The sequence below is a fragment of the Amblyraja radiata genome, chromosome 29, assembly GCF_010909765.2.
Source record: "Amblyraja radiata isolate CabotCenter1 chromosome 29, sAmbRad1.1.pri, whole genome shotgun sequence".
Classification (NCBI taxonomy): domain Eukaryota; kingdom Metazoa; phylum Chordata; class Chondrichthyes; order Rajiformes; family Rajidae; genus Amblyraja; species Amblyraja radiata.
In genome coordinates this window covers 33,293,347-33,307,594 of record NC_045984.1, presented here as the reverse complement: position 1 = coordinate 33,307,594, position 14,248 = coordinate 33,293,347, and the positions used below count along the sequence as shown (strand labels likewise).

General features: G+C 40.9%; 1 protein-coding gene across 1 annotated transcript; it reads right to left on the bottom strand.

Moving 5' to 3' along the window:
- Positions 1-954: 954 nt before the first annotated feature.
- On the bottom strand, positions 955-13,632 carry mydgf (myeloid derived growth factor). The gene is made up of 6 exons (XM_033047261.1): positions 13,416-13,632; positions 10,230-10,280; positions 8,967-9,028; positions 7,849-7,930; positions 2,510-2,582; positions 955-1,882 (listed from the first exon to the last, which is right to left on the bottom strand). The coding sequence occupies exons 1-6, from the start codon at positions 13,584-13,586 to the stop codon at positions 1,803-1,805; spliced, it is 519 nt and encodes a 172-aa protein (XP_032903152.1). The 5' UTR covers positions 13,587-13,632; the 3' UTR covers positions 955-1,802.
- Between the last annotated feature and the right edge of the window lie 616 nt (positions 13,633-14,248).

Here is a 14,248-nt window from a genome sequence, read left to right as displayed (position 1 = left end):
TGAGTTAGTTCAGCACTTGGCCTTTTTTTGTAAAGCAGCATCTGCAATTCATTGTTTCTACAAAATCATCCACATCTTCTATATGGCGGCTCAGTCCTCCTGCATACGAATTACATCCAGCAATTTAATACCATTCATCTGAAATTGCACTTATCCCCAACCTCATATCCTTTATGTAATGAGCAAACAAGTACTCCCAGCAATGACGCTTGTGAACTATTTTCAGCTACAATTGTTTTCTGTTCCCTCCCACATTCCAAAGGCATGCAGGGTTGTAGGTTAAATGGCATCTGTAAATAACCCCCAGTGTGTAGGTTAGGAAAGTGGTGGTCGAAAGAAGGCTGTGGAGACCGACAATGGATATTTTTAGGGCAAAATTTGACAAATTGTCAGGTGTCAGGGGTTATGCGGAGAAGGCAGGAGAATGGGGTTGAGAGTGAAAGGCAGATCAGCCATGATTGAATGGCGGAGTAAACTTGATGGGCCGAATGGCCTAAAACTGCTCCCATAACTTATGGACTTTTGTGTCATCTATTCTGCTATTTATCCTTGACTATTTATTCAATGGCTTGTTTTCCCTCTACTAATAAATTTGACAAGAGCTACTTGAAGAATCCTCAGGCTCCATTCCAAATATTTTTTGTAAGTGATAATGCTTTTGTAATTTTATCCCTAAGTATATTACGAGCAGCTACACTTTATCATGGCCATGTTTTTGTCCTATATTTTACATTTATTGTATTTCCTATTTTACTCCCACCTCTACCCATAAACACCCATCCATCTTAGATATATTTCTTATTCAATTCTCCTTGATCACTTTAAATATTTTCTCTGCTGCTCTGAATTTTATCAAGAACCTCATAATTTTCCATTTCAATACTCTATGTACTGTGTTGTAAACACCTTTTCCAAGACGTGTGACATAAATAAAATTCAAGTCGGTACGTAAAATACAAGTGAGCTGAAATTAGTAATTTATTTCCCCATGTGGCAGAGATGTAAAACAAAAGCAAATTCACTGTAAACGATACATGAAGCTTGTATCACACTATTTGTAGTTGATGGCAAAGTATAAAAGCATCATATGGTCCCAAATTAATCAGTGCGTATTATAAAAATGATATGGAGGAAATCCGGAAAAGGGTAAAAATCAATTTGTACTTCAACTATAGCTCTGTAGAGAGAAGCTCTATAAATTAACACCAAAGTTTACTAAACAATTATTTGAACACAATTTTTTTTAAAGGATTCCAAAGTTCATTCTGATGGTTGCAGACATGTTTCATATTTTTGGTTGAAAAGAGCACCCAGTGTACATGAACTACTCAAATGTACCTCTGTTACATTTTAACACATACAAGTCAGTGTTGTAAAGAGGCACACTTTAATGCTCAGTTTATAATTCTGACATGTAATCAGATTTATGGGATTTAACGATGGTTCCTTTTTACAATGCAGTTGGGCCACAACTGATCTTCCACGTGTGCTGTGTTACCTCTTTCCAGTCTCATTGTTAAATGAAGCATCTTGTTCCAACCAGTATCTTGACCTTAAAATGTGTAGACTAACTAGAAGAATATATGTCTTTCGTAAAGGCTCACGTGTGATTGCAAAGGGGTTTCGTTTAAGATGGTTAATTGAGCAGCAATTAGCAGTAGACACAATCTGCTCTGTCATCAAAATGAAACCAAAACGAAGGAGGGGGATGAAAATATTCCCAATAATTGAATGAAGACAATGAATCTATAATTTAAAAAAACCTTTTGTTTCAAACAGATACCAAAAAAAAGGACTTCCAATCACAGTTCATCATGTCCTGAGCGGGCAACTATAATAAGCTTGGACAGCTCTGATTTGAACAATCCATCCTTGTGCGTCACTGCAACAAGAAAAGTAAACTTTACTGGTGGAGCAAGAATTAATGCCAAAACTAATCACCACCACCCAATTCAGAGTATTAGCGATCACGTTATCTAAATGTTAAATGCAAATCATTTGCACAGAACTGAGTCATGCAATAAGGTAACATACAAATTATTTAACGAGGAAAAACATGAAGTTGCAAAGGAAATCTGCAGCAATTGAGTCTGGAATTGTACTTTTAACAATGTCAAAATCAATTGATGAGATTTTCAAGTCAAAACAAAACTCCAAGTTGAGGAAAGACCAGGAACTAGGGTCAAAATGTTATGAATCACATTAAGGATGTTGTTTGTAGGCTGCAAACTCCACACAGCTTGATAGCAAAGCAGTAACATAACCAATTTGAACTTTATAAATCATGTAAGTGAACATTTAGTCAGAGATTTGAAAATATGAGGAAAGTCATTCTTTAGATTAATCAAGGTTTATTACTGAAATATAATGGAGCATGTTTCCAAGTATATTTGTTAGCCTTTAAAATATATATTTCAGTTTTTCCTCCATTGACTTCCAACTTGTGACTATTTGCAATTCTCAAATATAATCAAGAAAAAGCTTATCGTGTTTAGTGCATTATACTAACCAGTATTCTCATGAATTACATATTCGTTTTCTTTCAGGGGAACGTCACTGCCGCCGCCAACTGCTCCTTGAGACTGGAAAAGAGAGGGAAAAGTGGAACATTAGCAAATCAAAGTAGTTGTTCCACTCAACAGAAAAAGGCACCGCTCAAATCAAATAATTCCTCCATTAAACATCAAATACATTGTACATTTATCAATGATAGAAAAACACTATTTCATACAAAAATCTATCAATACATATTCATTTATAACATTTAGCAAATAGCTATCAACAATTGCATGTGTACATCCATAAATATGTTTAAAAAAAACATTAAACATGAAAATTTCCCCAAACTTTTATGACATTATCCTTGTAAGGAAATGCAAGTAAATTCTATGGCATCCTAGCTTCTAGTCCGAAATTCAATGGCAATTGTCGACTATGTCAATTGTCAACTCCATTTTAACCTGAGAAGAAAACTCCAAGGATAAAAATGGGAAAGAATGATTTGTGTCTTCTTCAGAAGTATTCTCCTTCTTCTAATTAAAAAAGTAAGGACACGTTCTAGAAATACCAGCCTCATGATTCCCTGCCTCTCCTGCTGTTAAATTCATGGCATGGCTCCAAACACCTTTCATCAAGCAGCTCTAGGAGACCAGTGAGTCATATTTCTCTTCCCCATACTTTTCTCCCCCTCTGTAGGCAGCCAGAATGTCAGGGAGATTCTTTGATCATTCACCACCTTCAGACATTCTGTAAACATCATGAAACCATTTTGTAAATTGAAATTTCAGATCCATAAGAAATGTACAAATACCTGACTGTCAAACTATTTTTTAAATAAAATGTTTGAAAGTATTAATCCCATTCCACCTTTAATTCTGGTGCCTGTCAATTTTCCTTTGATTCCTTTTGCAATTAACCCAAACTAAGGAGTAATTTACTTAAAGCCTCAGATTGGCAAGGCTAAGGGTCTACCCGAATCCTCCTGTCAAAAGTTGCCTCTCATTTCCAAGGCAAGGCCTCGTCAGTACAGCACCCAAGGCTTCAGATAACCTGGGTGCCTAATTTTGGAATCAGGAGACCCAGGTTATCCCAACCAATGCATCAGAGAAAGGGCAGCTGGGACAGGGGAAGGACTTGGTGAAGAGGTCCAGGCAGCATGCTGAGCTGTCCAATTCAGTTTTAGATAAAGGGCATATACAAGGTCAGAGAATATGCAAGACAATTATTTTGCCACTTGCAAGCTGAGCACACTTGGAAACCATGAGATAACATTAAGGCAATGCGTTAAAAAGGTTGAGAAGGAATTATCCAACTGCTATGGAATGCTCGCTGTTCAGATGTTGCAAGATGCCTTTGTTTTTCTGTATTTGGCACTTCCTAATAAGCCATATTAATGACATATTTTATCACACAAAGTTGTAAAAACAATTTCACCTCCTATAACAATATTCTAACAGAATTAGAGTTTAAAAATATTTATTTTGATAATTCTACAAATATCCCACAAGAACTGGTATGGCGGTATGGCTATTTAAGTAATAGGCTGGTATTTCTGGGGAATTCCACTTTCATACTTGAACACCAATATTGCTTTACCACTCGGCTCACAAGAAAGTTCAGCAGCAAAAAATATAATTGCAATTACCATAATTTAGCCGGTTAAAACTCTGGTTATGAAAATCAATTTTGAGATTTTACTTAAGATATCTAAAATGCATTAACAAAACATTAATGCACACCACAACAGTGCTGATTTAGCACATCAGTAGCAATATTGAAGTGCTTAATGTATCATTTCAATATCACATGATACGCCTGTGGTGCTTTTAATCGATTAGGTAAATTATTCTTACCACCCAAGAAGACATTGACAATAAATTCAATTCATTTAGTGCACTTAATGCAGCAAAACATACCAAGGTGCTTCACAAATGCTTCTGTCAAAGAAACTGACAGCCAGTTAAGGATATTTTAGTGCAGACAACCAAAAGCTTGGTCAGAAGTCTTAAGTTGCATCTTAAAGGAAGGAGATGCTGACACAGATGATTCTGAATCCCCACTTTAAAACAATGTTGAATTAAGAAATTAAATGACAGGGAAGAGATAAAGATTCTACGTCTTGCATCCCGATAACTACATTTTTTTAACCTAGGGCTCTGGTCCATTACTTGCATATTTGATTAAGTTACATTTAAATTAAGCAACAAAAATAAAAATTGAGAAAAAGGATAGGACCAAAAGAAAGGAAAAACAAATATTTGTAAGTCCGCAATAATTATTTCCAAAGAGAACATCATACCTGTATAAATAAACCCAAGGATTAAAGCAGCTAACTGCCATTAAAAACAAAATCCTGCCTACACCACAACAAACATTTACAGTCAGTCTGAAGAAGTGTCTCCACCCAAAATGTCACCTATTTGTTTTCTCTAGACGTCATCTCTAGACCACTTTTTGTTTTATCCTGTGTAAACCTGCATCTGCAGTTCCCTCCTAAACAATTTCAGCTGGCTATCGTGTAGAACCAATGGGTAAAATTCCAATCCATAAAGTATTCTCTAACAGCAGCTTGAGGAATCCACATTTAACTGAGCATGGACAGACATTTACTCTTTCATAAAAATAAGCTGGCACCAGCAAAGATGGCTCTGCTGCCACACCCTTTATTTTCGCCTAGATCAATCATGAACTATCCAGAAACTTGGGACAAAATTCTAACTTGAACAATAATTTCAGGAAAATAAAGAAAATTGATGAAAAAATAGTTCCTTTTACATTTTAGTGGCATTTTCTTAAATTGTACCTCTAAGTTCAAGTGAGTTTATTGTCATGTGTCCCTGTATAGGACAATGAAATTCTTGCTTTGCTTATGCACACAGAAAAATAGTAAGGCATTTACTACAGTACAGATAAATGTGTCCATATACCATGATATAAATATATACACACATGAATAAATAAACTGCAAATAACAGAAAGTGGTTGTTAATAATCAGAGTTTTGTCCGAGCCAGGTTTAATAGCCTGATGGCTGAGGGGAAGTAGCTATTCCTGAACCTGGTTGTTGCAGTCTTCAGGCTCCTGTACCTTCTACCTGAAGGTAGCAGGGAGATGAGTGTGTGGCCAGGGTGGTGTGGGTCTTTGATGATACTGCCAGCCTTTTTGAGGCAGCAACTGCGATAAATCCCCTCGATGGATGGAAGGAAGTACACACCAGATGACACACGAATCTTGACAAAATGCTGATGTACTCTGTACTCTATTATACCATTGAATGATGATAGATTTATATGCCATTAAATTGGTGAATTGCAAGAATATTAACATAGACACCGTCAAAATACTGTCAGTCATCAACATGATTCCTTGCTAGGTCAAACTGTATATGTCTATTGCTATGAATCAAGGTGAATTACTTCGAGCATAATTTTAAAAAATGGATGACAACCTTGGGACATCTGCAGTTCCTTCCTACATATGATTTATAGACTATAGGTGCAGGAGTAGGCGATTCGGCCCTTCGAGCCAGCACCGCCATTCAATGTGATCATGGCTGATCATCCCCAATCAGTACCCCATTCCTGCCTTCTTCCCATATCCCCTGACTCCGCTATCTTTAAGAGCCCTATCTACCTCTCTCTAGAGAACCGGCCTCCACCACCCTCTGAGGCAGAGAATTCCACAGACTCACAACTGTGAGAAAAAGTGTTTCCTCGTCTCCGTTCTAAGTGGCTTACCCCTTATTCTTAAACTGTGGACCCTGGTTCTGGACTCCCCCAACATCGGGAACATGTTTCCTGCCTCTAGCGTGTCCAAACCTTTAATAATCTTATATGTTTCAACAAGATCCCCAATAATCTTATCTTCAATAAGATTTAAGTGTTGACTTCCTTTAAGCAGTGCCAACCTAAACTCAATTTAAAATCTGCCCATAGGCAATATTGCCCTGGAACAATATTAGCTGATTTCAGCATTACAACCAGCTCCCAAAATATGTCTATTTAATACTTGAGCTACGAGTTATAATATTACAGGTATGGATGGAATCTCAACTTCTGCACTCATTTGTAAGGGAGTGGAAATTCATTCCGATCGGGGATAACAAAATAAACTGATGCCTACCAGCTATCAGGTTAATAACTATGAAACAAACTGGAGAATTTTATGTCATAGTCACACAGCACGGAAACAGGTACTTTGACCCAATGCATCTATACGACGAAGAGACCCCACATAAAGCTGGTCCCATTTACCTGTGCCAGAACCATATCCTCTAAGCCTTTCCAATTCACATACATATCCAAATGTTTTTTTTAATTTTTGTTATTATACCTGTCTCACTACTTCATCTGGCAACTCATTCCATATACCCACCACCCTCCAGGTTGACCCTCAGGTTCCTATTAAATAATTCCCCAATTACTTTGAACCCATGCCCTGTAGTGTTTTATTCCCATATCTTGGGGAAAAAAATCTATATATTCACCCTATCTATTCCCTCGCGTGATTTTATATACCCCAAGGATCATCCCTCAGCCTCCTACTCTCCAAGGAATAATGTCCTGCAGGCTCACCCTATAGCCTGAGCCCTCGGGTCCTGACAACATCCTCATAAATCTTCTCTGCACTCATTCCAGGTTAATGGAATCTTTCGCATAGCAGGGTGACCAAAACGGAATAAAACACTCCAAGTGAGCACTCACCAATATCATATGTATCATTCACCGAGATATAAAAATGTAAATAACTATAAACCGATGCTCTACACAGACTGAACGATCACTCCAACAGCTTTGATAAAACCCACATTGAATTTTGGAGCTGATATATTTTTATTGCAAAAAAAATGCAATCTCACAATTTGTGAAAATTAGCCAGTTGCAACAGATGTGTTCTGAGATGATCAAAAATAACTGTTCTTTGGTTAGATATGAATCTGAGATTTCTGAATATTTGAATGCAATCCAAATTCCATATTATTAGCAAACAAAAGCAATATTACAAGTAAAGCTTATGAGCATCAAAACCTTTTGAAATTTTATATTTTATATACAGAAGCTTAATTTTAAAATAGATGGTTTCAATTTGATCTGTTCACAAGAGCAGCAAGTTTTTAAATAAAGAGTACAATATGATAACCAACAGACTGCCTCCTGGAGGTAATATGATCTGAAACTTATTCTGACAATTTAGTACCCTCATTACCCTATCCAGCACTAATGTAAAGGTTAACACTACAGCAATTCAAACTAGGAACTCTTTAAAATCTGCTGCATCTTGGCTGCTTATTCAGATTATTTGGTTTATATTCTATTTTGCAAAAGAACTAAGGAATAAAATATATACTTACAAACCCGTTTGCAAATTCAATTTTGGCATTAGTGATTTCTGCTTTAAACTGAGTAAAAAACAGGTAGGATTTCCCCTGAGGTCTGGAAAGAAAAAAAATGAAGCAAACTTATTTTGGAAAATACCTTTTACTTTTCTTCTTAGAAATCATTTTCTCCTCGAAAATAGTTTTCCCCATCCTATCTATCCAATGAAGAATGCCCCTGCATTTTTCCTTACCTAATAGAAGAGGCAGTTAACCAAATTCAAGATTGCTATAATACCATTGAAATGTACAAACCTATGGTTGGGTACTGTATGCAGTCATTAACATTTTAATGAAGTTGTATTGTGTGAAATAACCACTTGCATTGGTAAATAAATAAAAATCATGAATTTATAACATGCCAAATACAGATTGAATCATGGGAATGTTATGCCACATAAAAGCAACTAGTCACCAGTGTTCCAAATAACTACACAAGCAATTCGAGAGGATGTCAATTCTTAATTCAGAAAAGACAGGAAAATTTCCTGCTGGATCATTCCTCTCCAGTCGTTCAGTTTCAATATATCATCAAAATATACAGACTTCATCGTTTCCCCACCCAACATCAAAGTTGTTCATACTTTTGTGCAGGCTTATATGATACACATTAAAAATATTTGGTACACATCAATGCTCCAGATCAGTTATTGAAAACATACACACAATACTATTTACCGGTTTTGATAAACCCATACAAGCATTATTACGTTTACCAGTAACCTTCTAAACAAATATACTGTAAAAAGACAAATTACGTTTTTTCACCTTCTGGGAAAGCTAAGTGATATAAAAGTTCCTTCCTTAATTCATTATTTGATGCGACCGAAAAGTGACAAAAACTTAAATTTGTTGTTAGTTCTATTCTTAGAGACATACAGCACGGAAACAGTACCTTCGGCCGACCAAGTTGCCTCATCTGCGCTTGTCCTGCGTTTGGCCCAGATCCTTCTATATGTCTAACCTAGATGCTATACTATGTTGCTACGGTATATTTCTTGAATTATTTGTGTAAGGGTATGAGAAGTGATTAAACTCTAAATGGTCTTTTATTCAAAGTGGTATCATAAAATCCTTATTTCTTATTTACTCACCGCCAGATGGAGCAAGAGAATAGCTTGTTGTCCTCGCTGATACCTACACTCATGTGCCATCTCTGTAATGAGAAAATCATGTATAGCTGAATCTTCATTATTTCAATGCCACTATTAGTTAAATTACCGGAATCACTGCAAGGACAAGGCTAGAAAACCTAAAGCTGTTGTCTAACAGTTGTTTAAAAACAAATGAAAAGGCAAAAAAAAAAAAAAATCAGACTGTGACAGGAATATTAATCCACCTAATTATTACATTTCCCCCATGTAAAGCAAATATGTGAAGCTTCCAAATAGTGCACGCTTTTAATTTATTCACAAAGTGAAAAACAGCAGTCATGACTGATAAGCTGATTATAAAATATAAGTGAGCTGAATTATGTGGAAAAACTGATATATAATATTGCACATATACCTAGGAATTCCAACGAGAATAGCGTACAGTTAAAATACCATGACTTAAATAGAGTGCAACAGTGGAAGGCAATCAGAACATCAATAAAGTTTGAACTTATTGACATCACGCAATACATACAAGCCTGATATGCTATTTTTAAAGCATGCAATATGATCACATTTATTAGCATATCTGGGCTTTCAGTCCTGATGACAATCAAGTGACTAGACCACTATCATAACCACTGCGGCCCCCTCCGCCACCAACCATGAGCATGGTCAAGTGGGTTTTTTGGGGGTATACATGGGCAAAGACATTTTGACATCACAATGACAACAAACAATGGTGATCAAGTGGTCCAGCATAAATATGACCCCATTCGCCACTGAAGAATACCAACAATTGAAGGCCAGTTGGCAGAGGTTCAAAAATGTATAGTACAGGTACAAAAATTAACTTCAGGGACAGTTTCTTCCCAGCTGTTATAAGGCAACTGAAATATCCGCACCAGCTAGAGTGCCATGGTGCGAGTGAACTCCCATCTACTTTTAGTTGGACTTTATCTTGCACTGAATATTGTACCCTTTATCAGTGAACAGTACACATGGTACAGCTTGATTGCAATCATGTATAGTATTTTCTTTAACGGGACTGCACGCAACAAAAGCTTTTCACAGTAGACGTGACAATAATAAACTAAACTAAAACGAAACTTTAGTCAATTATAAAACAGAACAATAACAAAAATACTTTGGGTTCAATGCTTGCACTGCTTAATGATCTCAATGTGACAATGATTTCTAAATCTTTCAAAGGAGTCTGCCCCCAACATAAATTTAACTGTAAAATAGGCATAATTAACTAACCTCATTGGTTCCACCTTGAGATGCATATGTAAATATGCATGAGTGATCACCCTAAATGGAAATAGAGAGTCAATGTTTTAAAACAAAGTATGATGTAATCTGTGATTACAGGGGTGTGGTGGTTTACAATTTTCATTCAATTTACACACAATCTAGTCTTGTGTAAATTGAATGGCTGAATCTTCAACAAATCTACAATCTTCAATCTGCAGTCCCTTGTACCTCCATGCTTCAGATAAGAGTTTGCAGAAGTGTCGCGACCTGAAACGCTGCCTGTCCATTCCCGCCACAGATGCTGTCTGATTCCTCCAGCACTGTGTTTTGTTGAAGATTCAAGATTTGTTGAAGATTCAGCCATGATCACATTGAATGGCGGCGCTGGCTCGAAGGGCCTACTCCTGTACCTATTGTCATCCATCCAGCATGGAGTAACTCAGCAGGTCAGGCAGCAACTCTGGAGAACTTGAACAGGTGATGTTTCGGGTCGAGATCCTTCTTGAGACCAAATGTGGTTGAACGGAAGACATGAGGGGCAGGACAAAGCTTGGCAAGTGATAGGTAGAGTAGTGAGGGGTGTTTTGATATGCAGATAGTTGGACAAGGACTGGAGATGAAAAGAAAAAAGGTGTGATAGAAACATAGAAAATAGGTGCAGGAGTAGGCCATTCGGCCCTTCGAGCCTATGGCTGATCATTCAACTCAGTATCCTGTACCTGCCTTCTCTCCATACCCCCTGATCCCTTTAGCCACAAGGGCCACATCTAACTCCCTCTTAAATATAGCCAATGAACTGGCCTCAACTACCTTCTGCGGCAGTGATAAGATTCAAGAAGTTTATTGCCATGTCAACAAGTTGATAGGAATGTGTCTTGGTTCGCTCTCAGACAGATACAATACAGTACAATACAACCACCATACACCACAATAAATAATACAGACAATACCGTACGAAGGACAATATATACAGGAAGGACAGTACCCAGCAGCGTCATGTTAAGCGTAAGTGCAAGTGCAAAAGAAAGTGCAAAGTGATTAGTGCAAATTCAAGTATCTGATGGCTTGGAGGTAGGTGCTGTCTCTGAAGCGAGATGTTTTACTTTTAATGCTTCTATATCTCCTTCCTGATGGGAGGAGATTAAAGAGGTAATGTGCCGGGTGAAAGTGGTCTGCTATGATTTTTTTGGCCTTTCTGGTGAGTCTTGTTGAGTAAAGTGATGTCACTGAGGGAAGTCTGCTGCAACCGATGATCTTAGAAGCTCGGTGCACTATTCTCTCCAGCCGAATCTTATCCTGCGAGGTTGTGTGACCACACCAGACAAGCATGGAGAATGTGAGTATGCTTTCTATGGTAGACCTATAGAAGTGGGTCATGGCTGGTCGACTGACCCTGAATATTTTGAGCTGCCGCAGGAAGTAGAGTCGCTGGTGGCACTTACTGATTATGAGACTGGTGTTGAGCTCCCATGATAGGGATTGATGTATGGTGGTCCCGAGGAACTTAAAGGAGGTGACCCTCTCAACCACCTCTCCATTGATGGAGAGGGAGGAGGGGGGTGGCCTTCTTTCTGAAATCAACAACCAGCTCCTTAGTTTTTGAGATGTTAAGTATGAGGTTGTTGTTCTCACACCACCTTACTAGCTCCTCTACTTCACTACGGTAAACGGTTTCGATGTTATTGGTAATAAGACCTACCACAGATGTGTCATCTGCAAACTTAAATAACAAGACAGAGTCAGAGTGTGAACAGCAAAAATGTGTGTATACAGAGTACAGAAGAGGTGATAAAACGCAACCCTGGGGGGCGCCGATGTTCAGGAACCTAGCCAGTGAGACATGGTTACCAATTTTTACCACCTGTTTTCTGTCACATAGAAAGTTATAGATCCATTTACATAGAGATGAGTTGACCCCCAGTTCCTGTAAAGTGTGTATCAACTTTACAGGAACGATGGTATTGAATGCGGAGCTAAAATCCACAAAAAGAATGCGAGCATATGTGGATCTGGATTCCAGGTGTTGGCGGATGGAGTGCACACAGAGGGACACTGCATCATCTACACTTCTGTTGGCTCTGTAGGCGAATTGATAGGGATCAAGTGTAATGCTGGAAAGATGTTTGCATACCAGTCTCTCAAGAACCTTCATGATAAGCACATTGGAAGTGAATTGTGAAGCCAAAGGAAGGAATATAAATGGAAGGGGAAGAGAAATGGGTGCACATCCAGATGGGGCACAGGGAAGAGAGATGGGGCACAGGGAAGAGAGATGGGGCAAGGGGGAAAGGGTAGGGTTTGTAGATTAGTTACTGAAAATTGGAGAACGTAATGAACATATCACATATCGTTGGGTTGCAAGCTACCCAAGTGGAATATGTTCCTCCAATTTGTATGTGGTCTTACTCTGGCATGGAGGAGGCTCAGGATAGAAAGGTCAGTATGGGAAATGAAAAGGGGTATTAAAATATTTAACAACCGGGAGATCCAGCAGGTCTTGGCAGACCGAGCCCTAGTGTTCAACGAATAAAATCATGAGAGGAATAGATCGAGTAGAGTCTCTTGCCCCGAGTAGGAGAATCGAGAACCAGAGGGCATAGGTTTAAGGCGATTAATAGGAACCCGAGGGGTAACTTTTAGCACACAGAGTGGGTGTATGGAACGAGTTGCCAGAGGAGGTAGTTGAGGCAATAACTATCGCAACGTTTAAGAAACATTTGACCAGGTACATATGATGGATAGGACAGGTTTGGAGGGATATGGACCAAACGCGGGTAGGTGTGACTAGTCTAGCTGGGACAGGTTGGTCAGTGTGGGCAAGTTGGGTTGAAGGACATGTTTCCACGCTGTGTGACTACATGATCTAGCGGCACCGGCGGCACTGATGCCTGAGCCTCCCCTCTGTAGGTTCGCCCACGCCGTGAGGGAGATGCCGCTTCTTTACCGAGCGACACCGGCTGCCCCGCAGGCCGGGGCCGTGTCCCCTTCACGGTCGCTACGCGGACACCGAGGCCCAGCTCCAGCGGCCGAGCAGGCTGTCGTGGCGGTGGCGGTGCCTCTCCGCCCCGGCCCGCCGAACCCACAACGACAGGCCGAGGCCTAGACCGCGGCCGGGCCCGCTCCCGGCTGTCGGTCCGTTTCCAGAGACTGACCCCCCCCCCCCCAGTGCGGCCATCGACCACCCCCGCTCACCAGAGTCTCGCTGTGCGAGTGCACCAGGCCGCCGGGCCGGACGTCGAACTGCCCGGTGCGGGAGGACTCGTCCGCGGTGCTCGCGCCCACACAGCACAGGAGGAGGAGAAGGGCCACGGCCGCCCGAGCGCTCCCGCTCCCGCGCCTCACTCCTCCCGCCTCAACCGCCATAACGGCCACCGCCGCCCGCGCGCGCCCAGACCCCGCCCCCGCCTCAACCGCCGCCCGCGCGCGCCCAGACCCCTCAACCGCCGCCCGCGCGCGCCTCACTCCCCCCACTGCCGCCATCACAGGCGGATCAGTTCATCGGCACCGCCCCGCCCCGGCCTGGCCCCGCCGGCCACTCATGGCTGAGAACGTGTCCCATGGTAGGTTCATCCCACACCTTGGACATCCCACCCCCTGGTCATCCCACCCCTTGCACATTACCCCTTGGTCACCCCACCCCCTGGTCACCCCACCCCCTGGTCACCCCACCCCCTGGTCACCCCACCCCCTGGTCACCCCACCCCCTGGTCACCCCACCCCCTGGTCACCCCACCCCCTGGTCATCCCACCCCCTGGTCATCCCACCCCCTGGTCACCCCACCCCCTGGTCACCCCACACCTTGGTCACCCCACCCCCTGGTCATCCCACCCCTGGTCACCCCACACCTTGGTCATCCCACCCCCTGGTCATCCCACTCCATGGTCATCCCACCCCCTGGTCATCCCACCCCCTGGTCACCCCACTCCATGGTCATCAGACACCTTGGACATCCCACTCCCTGGTCATCCCACACCTTGGTCATCCCACCCCCTGGTCACCCCACACCTTGGTCATACCACACCTT